The sequence below is a fragment of the Ictalurus furcatus genome, chromosome 3 (assembly GCF_023375685.1).
Source record: "Ictalurus furcatus strain D&B chromosome 3, Billie_1.0, whole genome shotgun sequence".
Classification (NCBI taxonomy): Eukaryota; Metazoa; Chordata; class Actinopteri; order Siluriformes; family Ictaluridae; genus Ictalurus; species Ictalurus furcatus.
The window spans coordinates 24,382,412-24,397,572 of NC_071257.1; the positions used below are offsets into that span (position 1 = coordinate 24,382,412).

General features: G+C 38.3%; 1 protein-coding gene across 2 annotated transcripts in view; it reads left to right on the top strand.

The window, feature by feature from the left end:
- LOC128605857 (inositol polyphosphate-5-phosphatase A) overlaps window positions 1–15,161 on the top strand; it is a 184,218-nt gene that overhangs the window by 91,373 nt on the left and 77,684 nt on the right. For both annotated transcript variants that reach the window (XM_053621663.1, XM_053621664.1), the window contains exons 5-6: window positions 12,557–12,620; window positions 13,392–13,495. In XM_053621663.1, the coding sequence (XP_053477638.1) occupies window positions 12,557–12,620; window positions 13,392–13,495 (168 nt within the window). The remainder of the gene's footprint in view (window positions 1–12,556; window positions 12,621–13,391; window positions 13,496–15,161) is intronic.

Consider the following 15,161-nt stretch of genomic DNA (forward strand, 5'->3'; position numbering starts at 1 on the left):
GGAAATTCAGTGCGGCTTTCCAAAAGGCGACAGATTATACTCCGTCCCCTGAGGTTGAAACTTTAAACCTGAAACTTGATTTGTACAGACCCTCCTGGATCGTAAGCCAAACAGCTCCACAATTGATGTTTTGATTGAGCATAGCAATATGTGCTCATATAAATGTAGTGGTACTGTGCAGGGGCCATGTGGTCTCATTTTGGAATAGCCTTGTGTGATTGGAGAGGACAGCGTCAGAAAATGAGAAACATACTGATAAATTCTCACCCAAACAGACTGATGTATGGCATTAAGATGTCTCACCAGTATATTTTATTATGCCCCACTGCTATAAAGCTGTATCGAATTGGACATCTGGAGGGGACAGTATGTCATTGCAAGGCCACTAGGACATAACGCCTGAATCAAAGGCACTTCCTGTGGTTGTGTCGCCAATCGCCTGGCTAGTCTACGACCTGTCAGGGTAGTGCCCGAGAGATGGCTAATCAATCTACAGCAGAGACACTTCCAGATCTGCAGTGGACAGTGTCCAGGGCTATTTTGGCACTGATCAATAAGCAGCTTTATTGCCAGACCTGTAGCGGTGGATTTCGTTGATTGGGCCTCACTTGGGCATTTAAGATGTAGTGAATGCAATTAAATACATGGTTCCAGTAATGCCAAACCTGTGGCCAAATCAAATGATTGTCTTCAAGTTGGACTTCATTCAAGTTATTGATATTGAAGCATTTCCGGTTGAACTGTCGCACAGTATTTATTTAATGCTGCCTACATCAGGTCACCGAGGTCAAATACCCAGTGTAGTTTATGCCTTTGTCTCTTCCAACCAGCGATCAAAGCCATCAGTACTCTGAACCAGACTAGGCCCCTAAGTGCAACACATTAAGAAAAATAAGAAAAGTGAGCAACAAAACCAAAACCACCACAGCAAATTTGGAAACAACCAAATCAAAACACTACAACATTAGGTCAAAAATAGTAGGTCCTTATCCTGTTCACGTAACTTGTTGCTGATTGGACGTTGCATATGACCACTACTAGGAAAAAGAATTGCACTTTTGTTCAATCTGTTACCTTCTTAGCTTAGCAAGATGTTATAGTGAGCAATAATCCTTTCTTCTAAATAACCCAGCTTGCTTTAGACAAGGTTTCAGCTTTCACATACTCTTATCAATGCTGTGAAAAGCTAACAGCATATCTAAACTACCATCATGCCCTTAATAAAGATAATAATAATAATATATAAAAGAATGAATAGATTAATTTAGGCTTATATTAGCTCTTTCTGTAAACATCATCTCTCATTTTCTGTGGTTTCTTTAGCCAATCAGAAATGAGCATGTGATGGTCAAATAAGGACCTATTTAGCTTAATTTTACATTTCTTACCCATGATCTAAGCATAACAATCTGCCATCTTATAGTTATGGTGAATCCGAAGTTCCTATTCATTATGATGTGGCCTAACTGGTGTCAGGATAGTGTAGAACAGCATTTGAGCTTCAGCCTCAGAAAAAAAACAAAACATTACTCCTTACCATCTGATAAAGTTTACACTCTGACTTCTCTGGATTTTCAGTACAAATGAAAATATTGACACGCTCGCATTTAAGCGTTCAGACTGCTGTTAAAAGTAGCTTGCTATGTTTGTGTTCGCCTGTAAATGTAATTAACATCAAATGATACAAGCCTAGTTTCATTTCAAAATATTTTTTCCAGTAGTATTTTACTACTTATGCCTGTCACCAGTCTCCTACTCTCACAGTGGTGTTATGTGAAGGAAAACTGGCCTCAGCCTGGTTACAGGGATTCGTGGTCTCAGATTAAATGTCTGGCCGTGACTTGCCGTGTTCAGTTCAATTCAGTTCAATTCAATTTTATTTGTATAGCGCTTTTAACAATGGACATTGTCTCAAAGCAGCTTTACAGAAACATATAAACACATGATACAGAACAATGTTCACTGAAGAAGCACTGTTAGACTTTAAAGCTAGAGAACCCAAAGACAGCAAGCCAGCACTTCCTGTATGAACCCTTTATAAAGCAGCTGATTCACATGCTTTTATTACACAGAAGACTGCAATTCCAGCAAGGTTCAACTTGGTACAACTTTCCTTCTGCTAGATTTTGATTACATATGACACCTTGCTGTCATGTCCTATTCATGTCTCCTAATCCCCTGAAAAGGCTGTAGCTTACCCTCCCTCTGATACACTCCTAATCCAATCAGATGCATAACGGGCGATCGGAGGAGCAGACCACATATTAAATAGCATGATAATCTAGATTGATGAACATTCGATGTCAACATTAACAATATTTTCAGAAGCAGAGAATAGAGAAAAATCAATGGCCTTTTAGACCTGTCATTTCTAAAAGTATCTATCTAATGAGGATACCTTTTGAAAAGAAACAAATGACACAAGTTGAAATATTCTTTTTAATTATTGGACATCCATAGTGGAATATGATTTACATTAATGAGCCTAAGTATATTAAAAGCATTTTATCCCCCAGCATTCGAAACAATCAAATGATGGTCTTGGCAATGCCATATGAAGTAGACAAAGAGAGAGCGAGGTAATGTCATTTTAATTACTAATGGATCCCTCAATTGTTCAGCCTTTGATTTTTCTTTTTTGGCAAATCTAATAACGCGGATAATATTCATCAGATATGCGGGGCCTTTGGCGGATGATGAGATTAGCTCAGTGGCTCATATTTACTTAGAGAGAGTGGTTATTCACCATGCCAGCCACTTAAATCACTGGTTTATTTGAGGATTGAGGTTTCAGAGAGCAATCAAGATCTTCTATCTCACCAAAGTAGTTGTCTTTTTAATATATGGAAACTGTTGATTGCTATCTGGGGTGGAATGACTGATTTATTGTATGTGGTATCTGTAACTATTGACTGCTTTTTGTGGAAGGACCTGTGGATCTGAGTATATCGTGCCTGTATTTGCAGACTCATTGATGGCCTTAGTCATGTGTGTATTTGTTCTTCATGCAACACTTCATGCAGTAGCAGTTATGTGTGTATACAGAGGTGAAAGCTGTTTAAACCATGAGCTGTAGACTAGTGGATTCATATTTGGAATTTTATCTAGGTTGATGTGATTAATTTCTATCAAGATACTTCAGACATTCACCCATGGCTTTAGTTTTAGCATCATAAGGCAAGGGGTTCTGAAATATTTTCTAACCTCTTTAAATAAATTCCATGGAACGTCCTAAGTTCAGGTTTATCTCTTGAACATTATTTAAATGTTTGCGGTCATATTTTTTTTTATTTATTAGAGCCATAGACTGTTTTATTCCTGAACTTTCCACTGACAAGACACCATTGGGTTCAAGATGATAATATTTATGCTTTTGAGTTACTGAGGTTTTGATTAAATTCAAGGGACCAATCAAACAGCCTAATAACTATAAGAATTCAATAAAAAATAACTTTGATAATGGCGGGTTGTGATTTCCTGTATCTATCTAACTAACTAAATGAAATATCCCAGACCACAGGCTGTGCTTCACTGACCCCAATTTCAGAACCTCTGATGCTGTTCCTAAAATCGCAATGTATTTTGTGCAAGTAAGCAGAATTTCAGACTTTTCTTGACCACCATAGTTTTTGACAACTTGACAGGCACTAAACATTTCAGTATAAACTATGCTTAAAGTAATAGTCCGATTTGTTCAGTGTTGGCCCAGGGAAATAAACTGGTCCTGCTTTAATACAACATCATATGAAATGACCCCAACAAGGAATTTTGCTATGATATTATTCAAACTAGACAGGCCTATGCCAGTACTATAGGACCTAATTGGTTTTGAGCATTAGAAAACTGTGTCATGGAGGGAAGAAAAAGAAATCTGGCATTCTAAAATGCCTTGTTATAAGTCTGACTCACATTATGTATAGTTGCATTATGACCCCCCCCAATCCCCCCCCGTTCTCATTCGTTCTGCTGGAATGTCATTGGCAAGATGGCTTTATTGCTTTAGACCAGTGTGGGCAGCCAGGTTGGAGGGCCCTCAGTACGACGGATGAGCCTGGCAGGAAATTGGCAGATGGAAGCATCCATTTCACTGCTAATTATGGGGGCCACCGGCCTCGCCGACTGACAGGGTTCAACTGGGCAATGTAGAGGCTGCCAGCTCCCATCCTGCACGCTTTATAAAACGCTCTTTAATCCTCCTGCACAATATCATTAACTTTGTAAGTGGATGAACACAATGGACAAGCAATTTAATTAACTTGTACCATTGGATGTTGGAAGGAGAGACTAAATGAAATTAATGCACAATATTTCCCCGGCCGGGCGGCCAACCCCAGGAGCAGCCTGGATTGTTGGCAGGTCCTGCGTGACCAGCCGGTTTGGCCAATTACGCCTTGTTTAGGCCTATCCATAACGTTTTCCACAAAAAGGGGAAATAAAATCAGCGGTTCACAGATCAATCATACAAGCACGCCACTGGAGTTTAGGGAGCGTTTTAACTAAATGAGAGGAGCACTCTGTCAGACTGCTCTCCATTTCTATTTCTGTTTTTCTGTCTCTATGACTGTCTGTCTGCCTGAACTCCTAATGAGCCATGACTGAAATTTTCATTGACGAAAGAACAGATGGAAGCTTTGAGGAATACACGGTAGGATTTAAGCACTTTGAATGAGTACAGTGGAAGCAGATTGCGTATGCAATTAAGAGGTGGCATCACAACTCCAAAAGTATTTGTGCTGTTGAAATCATGTCCCTGAAATATTTTCAAACGATGTAATGGATATCAGAGTAATAAATGGGCTTTAAACATGCCACAGCCTTGTATGTGTTTGTGAATAGTATAAAACCAATATACAATTATTATTATTATTATTTTTGATTTTTTTTTTATGAGTATTTGTATTTTAAAACCATGTATGGAATGCACAGTAAAACAGGTCATCATCTGCAAGTTGTAAACAAAATTTGTGAATCATCATGTCAAATTACAATGTTTATAACACTGAATTTTGTGATATATTTTATCTCAGGGTATCAGGGGTACTGTGACATTGGCGTTGTCTTTATGATGATATAAAATATAGTCTAAACAGAGTGACTCAGCTATTTAAAGATATTCAAGAAATTCCTTGGTAATTGTAAAAATTCTAAATATGTTGACATTTAATTGCTGGTTTTTAATCTCTTAAAGTTCCTGACTCACTACACATAGCCTTGGTTATAGATGTAGCACTACACGTAGCCTTGGCTGTAGATGTAGCACTACACGTAGCCTTGGCTATAGATGTAGCACTACACGTAGCCTTGGCTATAGATGTAGCACTACACATAGCCTTGCCTATAGATGTAGCACTACACGTAGCCTTGGTTATGGATGTAGCACTACACGTAGCCTTGGTTATGGATGTAGCACTACATGTAACCTTGGTTATGGATGTAGCACTACACGTAGCCTTGGTTATGGATGTAGCACTACACATGGTCTTGGTTATAGATGTAGCACTATATATAGCCTTGGTTATAGATTTAGCACTACATATAACCTTGGTTATAGATATAGGTCAACTGTAATAATTTCTCTACAAACGTTTTAATGAGCAGCATCAATGTTGTTGGTTTTGAGTCTGCATTTCATTTTTCATTGATTAAGCTTTGCTAACATCTCTGAAGAACATCAAAACCTGAAAACCTGGCTGAGCAAGACTTTAAAGAAACTGTACTTAACTTGACACACAAGAATTTGTTCATATTTAGCAAAGAACAACTTTTGCCGGATTTATGGGCTGTAGCATTCTTCTTAATGAAAGGTCAGATGGGTTTCCATTTTTTAAAATCTCTCCAGCTGAAATAATTTTTTTATTTGTTCTGCAACTGACCTAGATTCTTTTCAAACAAATGAAGTGAATATGAAACTAATTAATACTGCTTTGAGTCAAATTCCAGCATGTTCTGGCTCCCATGGACCTGCAGCAACAGCGTGAAAGCTTTTTTGGCCTTTTTTCCAGGTTGCTTTATTGGCCAAACTCCTGATAAGGAGGTGTCCTTTTGGACAACTCTTTATTTCCATCGTACACCGTGAAATCGCATTCAATCCTCTTTCAAGGTTATAGAGTAACTAACATGAACTAACATCATTTTAACCAGGGATCAAAGTCACAGTGACTCTGAAGCAGGCCAAAAGTGAGTTAGGCATCAAAACCAGGCCCAGCACAGAGCCCAGAGAGAGGAGCACTTGTTATTCAGGATCCAGAGTGAGCTGGCACCTCTTGAGCAGCCCTGCACAAACCTCCAATACTGCACAAACAGGCTGTTTGTCATCCTCAGCAATCACAACACCCTGAGAGAGAGAGAAGACGAGGAGAGACAGAGCATCAATAACAGGGTGGCTTTTCAGCGGAGAAATACAGATCAAGATGCCCTTGCCTCCTCCAATCCTTAGCCATATATGTTTGCCAAACAGCACCTCACTCATTGATTGAGTATTCAGAGTATTGAGCCATGCTGTCTATTATTCATCTGCTGCAGGAAGGCCTGACTGGATACACAGACAAAACTCTCATTTAAAGTTCCTCCGTCACCGGCGCTTATTTTACAAGCAGGTCGGATGCAGCAGTGATCCATCAGCACCTGAAGGGGCTCTTGTCTGTGTGCGAGAGCATTCCCTTGACATGAAGACTCAAACATGTCGCAAACTCTACACTCCTGTCTGTGTATGTGTGTGGGAGAAAAGACAAATTTGATCATACGGTCCCTATTTTATATAGGTGTGTGATCATCGTTATTAAGTTGGCTTCATAATTACCATTAAAATGAATGCACCACACATGGGATCCTGGCAGCATGTCTAGCTGACCTAGCTGTCCGAGAGCTACATGTCCTGCTAAAGCTCTAAGCTGCTCCCTCCCTGCTTTATTCAGCATGTTACAAGTTCTAGCAGGGCTGTACAATGAATTCTTGTTTAAAATAGATTTCCTTAAACTGTTATGCTTATTGATCATTTTGGGTTTTTTTTTTTTTTTACTGACTCTGGTGCGTTATATCCTGAGACATCTATGCTTTAACTGTGTATTTGGTTTTTAAATTTAATTGATTTGTTTATTTATCAGTTCGCTGTTTAACACATTTATTAATTGATCAATTTGTTCATTCATCTCTTGAGTAAATGATTCAGTGGATTCATTTCCACTCAATTAACATTACCAAAGAGGCAGATTTTTTTTTTTTATTTACATATTTTATTTAGAGATTTTTCCGTGACAGAATACAGGCTTCTAATATACTATACTAAAGCAATGTCTGTTTTTTGTTGATTTAAAATGAGAAACACAACAAATCTATTTTGTCTCTAAATGAATCAAATTATGTTGATAATCTCACTTTCGATATTGAGCAAAAATACCGATGTTCATGTTGTCTATGCAGGTCTGGTGCTGCTCAAGGTTATGGCTAGTAGCCATTTACTACCTTTTAGCTAAAATGAGCAGCTGACGTGTGCTAATCTGAAAGAGCAACACTTGTGCCCTGTTTGAGTCTACTGTGCACTTTTTCTCCGTTTAAAAGCTTTTATATTGCATTCCCTCACTGACCTAACTAAAGGCATGATTGTACATGACTAACAGCTTGACCCTCGCCTTGAGCTCCTGACCCACAAGCATCACACTTGAGTGTGTGTCTGCATTCAGACTCTGTTGCAAAAAGCAATGCTCTGACTGCTGTGAAAAAAAATGACTACATTTATGTTTGCTTTATGGCTCATTTTTCAAATCGAATGCAGAAAATCCATGAAAGGTCATGAGATTTTGGTCTCTTTTTCCTCTGTAAGTGCATAGCTCCGGGCAGAGCTTCGCAAGTAGTGTACTACTGTGCAGACGCCTGCCAAGAGTCGTTTCAGACAATTAAGTCTGAGGACGTATCTGTTTTCCTCCGTTGTTGTTAATTTTGGAAAGTACTATTTAGCAGGGTGTGACGTAGTCACAGTCTGGCATTGTGCTTCACCTCTCATTTGTTTTCCTGGTGGTGCGATGTTCCACCTGTAGCCAAGAATGAGAGTGAGGGAGAGCCTTCCAAAATCCGGCTGTAAAACCTGCCTTTTATGGCGCAGTTATTGTCTTTCTGTCGACAATTACTGCGATTACTCATTTCCTTTCCCGTCCCTTCCCCGGCCCGCCCGGTGTTCTTAATAGAGTGCGTTTCACTAATGGAAAATTAAGTAGTGATCGTGACAGTCCAGTTTATAAATATGTAAAATATACTTTTAATTATTTCAAGTGAATCTGGCAGGTAATCAATAACGCAGGACGTGACAAACATACGCTTGATGCGGGTCATTGTAAAGCAGCGGGTAAAAGATAAGCGCTTCCTGTCAGCGAGCTTTGGCTCCAATTAATATTTTGAGGCTGTCATGCCTCAAGACAAATGGATTAATTGTGGCCTGCTAATATAATAGGTTCTTCATGAAGAGCGCCCCGGCTCAGGAGGAGGGGAGGAGCGAGGGGGAAAACGAGGCAGTCGGTTTGAACTCTGACGTTAAATATTTATTAGAACTCTCATATAGAATTTTTATGATGGCTTGGGCCGCTGCTTGGGTGCAATTGTTTACCATTTATTTGAGAGGTGATTAATTGGAGTTTGCTCAAAGTAATCATGACGATGCCATTAGCGATGATTGCTTTCAGAGAGGTTATTTGGTTATAGCTTTGTGTGACAGTAGAACAAAGAGTGACTAACACAGCATTGAGCTCCAGTGGGAGCGGGCAGCTGCTGCTGATTTACCTGTTACTGTGACTCAAGGACGCACTGGTTAGATAAGGAGCGATAAGGAATAACCCTAAAGATTTGAATTATTACCTATATTATTGTTGAGTGAAGGCTTTAATAACTGTCTATTGATGTAACAGGTTTTAAAAACAGCAAATTTACTGTCACTTTTACTTTTTATTTATTTTATTTATTTTTTACATTTGATGATTGAGTCATAACGCTGACCATTCTGACAATTTCACGCTAGAACGTTTGTCTGTCTTCTTATGTATTTTTCCTCTAAAACAACATAGATGTATAAGTGGAATGATATTAATATTAGTATAGATAATTGTATTAATTTTCTGTTAAACCACCTTTCTTCTAAGGGCAAAGTCGTCCCAAACCATGCCAACAAAATGTCCCTACAGCATAAAAGACACAGAATTCTTCATTGTTGGGGATGTAAGGGAAAAAATGATGAGGATGTCAAAGATCTCAATGAAGAATAACTTTATTGCAGCACAGCTGTGACAAAGTACATGTAGCACTTCGGGCTCATCGTGTAAAATCAAAGTGAACCTTGAATGATATCGGAACAGATATTTTGTACTGTTTTTCAGCCCAGTTTTTCCAGCCGTATTGTAAATGAACCTTCACTCTAAATCTAAATTAAGGATACCATTTGCCATGATCACTTTCCGTTTTCACATTATTGATGGCATTACAGGTGCGACCACACAAATGCTGGGGTGTTAGGGTTGTCTAGAGTCTAGACAGATGTCTTTCTGAATGATTACAGTCACGTACCACTTTGTTCAGGGACGGCACTCGATGTCCCACTGCCGGTCCCCTGCTATAATTGAATGAATGTCACTTCTTTTGGTATTATCCACATATTGCTGGGACTGAGGTGAATTGTCCCTATGGTAATTAAGCCCTTTTTGGAGAACGAGCTTATCCTTAAACATCACAGTGTAGAATCTGCTTAGAAGCAGTCTGTAATTTCTTACCGGGTTAAGCTTTCATGCCTGTACCGTTCTCTTGTTATTCACATTCACTATACTTACATTAAGCTGACTCACCTGACCATGTCCCTGTTCTACATCTCTATTAGGAGTGAGTGATATGACAAAAATATTATAACACAATTCTCTGAAACAGTTTTTACTGTAAAAATGGTTTCTGAGAAGCATAAAAAACTGGTTTATAATTTATTTAATGTCTACGTAAATAAAAATATTTTATATAGGTTAGCTCACAATTGCACAGCAATACATAGTGTTACGTAAAAAAACAACAGTTGGTCTATAATGTATTTAATGTCTACAAAAATACATGTATTTTATTTATATGAAATCTATAATTTTATTTATAGTAAAGATTTAAAAAATTTGCACTGAATGAGGAAAAAAAAATCTGTACAATTTTTTTTTATCATGTTCCAATTCCAGAGTATCTCTGAAAGCATCCTGTTTGAAACTTCATTGTGAAATCAATATTATATTGTCATATTCCATAGCCTTAATCTCTGTAGACTAGTGTTTTTGTTTTTTTGCACCATTAAACACTCAAATCTTTATCCCTCTAAGTGTATATGGACTGTTCATGCTGGCAGTCTGATCATGTCTTGCATTAATATTGTCGGTCAAGAGGGTTAAGAACCCTCTTGACCAACAGTGTTAAGAACAGTTGCTCTACTATTCTTCCTTACATATCACATTACATGCATGGAAGACATTACATTTGTGCTTTCGACCACAATGTCCATCCCGAGAGATCTAAATCCAGATGTCATTTGAGTCACTGTTTCTGTTGAAACACGGTCAATTGAACAGCCCCAATAATGAACCCTCTTTCAAAGTCCTTCAACCATCTTGATCCAAAATCAGCATTTTAAAGCGCACCTATTATGGTTTTGAAACGTGTCTAATTTTGTTTTAAAGGTCTCATACAATAGATTTACATGCATCCAAGGTCAAAAAACACTTTAATGTGCTCATAATTTAAATTGCAGCATTACCTTTTTTCCCCCCAGTGTCACAAACGACTCGTTAAATGATCCGTTCTAACGGATTCATTCGAAACTCCTCCTTTCAGAGAACATTCTCTGTTCTGATTGATCAGATGCCCCAGTCTGTTGTGATTGGGCTACCGCTGTTAGTGAGCAGCCAATGAAGACCACAGGTGGGGGTTTTTTGTTCCAAAATTACGTAGGTTAGTACAGGAAGTAAGTCTGGAATTACTAACGACTCGTTTCAGCTGTTCAGAAAAGGTTCCTTCTTTTGGGAGTCAATAACTCCGTTCGTCGCGTGCTTTGATTTTTGAAACTTTGCAGATGTTTTTACATTCACAAACAGCTCTAAGGTAATATTTGAAAAACCATAATAGGTGCACTTTAATACATGCTGCAGTGCAGTATAGTAGAATGTTAATTGTTTAATCTTGTCATGCAGTACTGTATGTAAAGCATTTTCGTTTTGTTCCTCTGCTCATTTATTCAGGTTTTTCCTTTAATTTGTCACCCAGTGTGCTATGCACATGTTGCTATGCTCTATTTCTTAGCCTCCCTCTGGCTCATCCTTTGACAGAAAGGGACTACATACACGCAGATTAAAGTCTGAGCTCTCTCTCTTTCTCCCACGATGTCAGTCTGCCTTTTCCTCTCTCTCTCTCTCTCTCTCTCTTCCTCGTCTGATATCAGACAGAGCGTAGAATGTTCGCTCAGGTTTAAGTGACAAGGAAGATGTTTTCATCTTTTATTTGTGAGACAGATGTTCTCTGTTGGATAGCCTGATGTGATGTGTCACAGAGATGGGCAAGATCTAATGTTTGTGCTTTCCACAAATCAGCAAATGTTTCATCTCTGGATGTGCGGCCCTCATACATAATGCAAACGCCGAGTATGGCTCCGTCACTCACTCAGAGCCTTCATCTGGTCTCTCCTCACCTCCTTTATCTCACTGGGCTTCTGTTCTCCTTCTATCAGCATGCTCCAAACGCTGCTCTTAGGCAGCTGCTTGGCTTGGTCCTCCTGTAACTCTCACCCTTCCCCTCCTGTGCAGTTGCTCTCATACTGACCCCTTCTGTATTGTGGAGCTGTAGAGGTGTTAGAGGTTTACAGGACCATTGAGAGCACAGGCTCTTTGCATTGTGGCCTGAGAGGGAAGAACTCGGTTCTCTGGCTTTATCTGATGCTTGAAGAGTATGTGGAGAGAAAGCGCTTCCAAAAGTAAAAAGCAGCCAGTGGGCTGTGAACCGGATCAAATCCCTCAAGCTTTTTCCCTTTTCCTTCTTGCCAAGTTTGTTTGGGGTGCTACAGGCTGGGAAACAATCTGATTGTTCAGTAAAATTAAGAATATAATCCTATTGAAGTAAATCTTTGGTCATGCTAAACACTGTCTGACTCGGGCTACTTTGAAAGGCTCAGAATACTTTGACAGAATCAGGTCTATCTATAATGTACATGTCATATTTGGGTGCAGTGAACTCGTTACATAAGAAAGGGGAATGCAAGGTGCTTGGATTTTTTTTTTTATTTTTTAGATCCTCTATATTCTCTATTCACATGGGAAAAGTGTAGTGTGAGGTCTCCTTGAGGAGCTTGATACATGAAGGAAGTGTTCTTAAGGAAAACATCACTTCCTCTCATTGAGTGTCACATGACTTAATGATATGATTATTAATATATGATTTATTTTTCTTATGTATATGTTTTTATTTTTAAAATGTTTATTATGCACTATTGGGGACCAACACATGGATTTTGTATCTTACTCTAATCTTTTGTTGTTGTTGTTCTTTCTTATCCTCCATGCAGGCACTAGGAAGTTGCTACTTTGTACATGAATCCTTAAAAACCATCCACCAGTTTGATTTCAAAGGTAAGCTTCCTGTCAAGTAAGGCACCTCATACACTCCTCGCCAGTTCCATTAGACCAGTGTGATCAGCATAAGCTGGGTGTAAAAAAAAAAAAAATAATAAATGGCCATCCATAGTTAGTAATAAGGAACGGTGTCTCTTATTAATATTAGAATTTAATTCATGAGATTTCAGGCGGCGCTAATATTATGCTAGATATATCGGACAGTTAGAGGTGACCTCATCAGCTACTGAGGTCAGAGGCCGTGGGTCCCTCTGGTCACACTAATTGAAAGCTCCTGCTATTACATGGGTGTCAGCATTAGCTGCTGTCGCCTCCGTGAAGGACAGAGAGAAGGCCAGAGTAACTTGAGGGTCCACACTGATTTCCTCAATATTTCCCCAGAGGGAAACTGGGAAAGCAGCCTATACATGTCACATAATCTTTTTTTCTTTTCTTTTCTTTTTTTTTTTTTTTTTTTTTTTTTACAAAAACATTTTTTAGGTTTGGGTGTGTCCTATTAAATTCTGACTAGCAACATATTTCAGAGTATCGGATTTCCACATTTTACATAGTAATTGTTTTTGGCCCTGTATTAACATTTTGAACTCTTCAAGCTCAGGGTTCAGCTTTCACCTAATAGAAAGACTTCATCATTTTAAGACCAGTAGGTGGAGCAGTTGTCTGAAAATGGTTCACCGTCTTGGTTTTTCAGCATCGTTCCCATCTCTGATTGATTCCTCAATAAGTAAAGCCCTGTGACAATTCACGCTCGTGTTTGTGTTTATCCAGCCAAGAAGTTCAAGAAGGTGGTTGGCAAGGAGATCTACTCGGACACTTTAGAGAGCACGTCCATGCTGGAGAAAGCAAAGTTCCCTCAAGACTACTTTCCTGAGGTGTGTTTATTCATCTTGTTGGCACCACTTGTTATCTGGAGTCCTAATAATCCTATGACCTGTGTCTGTATGATGTGCCTTCAAGTTCTACTCACATTCATTGGTGTTTAAAAATCCGTATGAATTCCTTTTGTGTGATTATCTGAGAAAATGATGGTCATAAAACCATAATTCAATTTTTATAGCCATTACAGTGCTGGACTGCCCTTAAATCAAACACAGCAATCCTAAAGTCTATTTGTGCGACTGACAAATTGTAAAACACCACTATTTTTTTATTTCACTTTAGTGTACATTATATATTAGAAACAAAAACTGAATTGTTCACAATTAATATTAATGAATTTAATATGATTAACCAGTGAGCTACAAAATATATCCATTTTTAATCATACAGCAGGGATAAGATGTATGGTACAAATGATCAACACTTGAAGACATTTTCATGATCAAAATTATGCTTCAGAATATTTTTCTAGAAACTGCAGTCTACTGTTTTAAATGCGACCCTGCTATGAATTTTTAAACTATAGAACAAGAAATAGGAGTGTGAATCAGGAATAAAGGAACTGGTTACAAGCACACTTTGGACATATTATCAACTAGTCATTTTTGTCAATAAATAAGAATACAGTTCATATATGGTTTCGGAATATTCATATGAATTGCAGTGCTCTCAAGAACAGTTATTGTGACATAATATATTGCGACATTGATGAGGTCATATTGTCCCCACCCTAGTAAGACAGATACTAGAAGTCAGGAATAAAATATATAACAGGATAATAATCAGTGATGGGGTGGTGTGGTGTGGCCCGACACAAAGCAGAGTTACTGTTACAACCCTGAAGTTGATTCTTTTCCAAGAACAAGTTTCGAAGTCTTTAATTCCTCTTATGCCACAATAATTAGCCAGCGGTTGTGATTTTTAGTTCAAGAGTGACATGTTGCGCTTTATATTCGTCATGCATTCATTTTATTCATTATTTTATTTATAGTTAGTAACGTAATGTTGTCGAACGTTCACAACTCAAGTTAGTTCCTATCATCACTTATGTTATAGCAGCTATAAACAGTCATACTCTCAGCATCATTATTTCTTTGTGTGTGCATGTGTGTGTGTGTGTGTGTGTGTGTGTGTGTGTGGCTGCCCATGTGTCAGCCTGCTCATGTGTCAGCCTGATTTTCAGAGCTCATCAGTTACCCATATATATATATATATATATATATATATATATATATATATATATATATATATATATATATATATATATATATATACACACACACACACACACACACAGTTTTTTCATATTACTGAGAAACCACAACATCCTCTCTTCTGACTTTGCCATATCAGAAAGCTTAATAACAGCTTTACCTTTGTCTGTTACAACGTGCTGACACCAGAGACTCCTTCCGAAGGTCCTAAACATACATCTCCTCACATAAAAAAAACTTTACCATATAAACAATTATGAGTTTTTATTCAATCCGTTTATGTACAGCGCTGCCACACAAGTCCCTGTGTAAGTTGTTACTATAGAAATAATAACATAGTAGGACGAGTGCATTAATCTAAACCTTGCAGCCAAACTATGGAAAATGAATCAGCACCTTCTGATCAATCAGGATTGAGCATTCAACAGCACTGTGGAATAAGTGT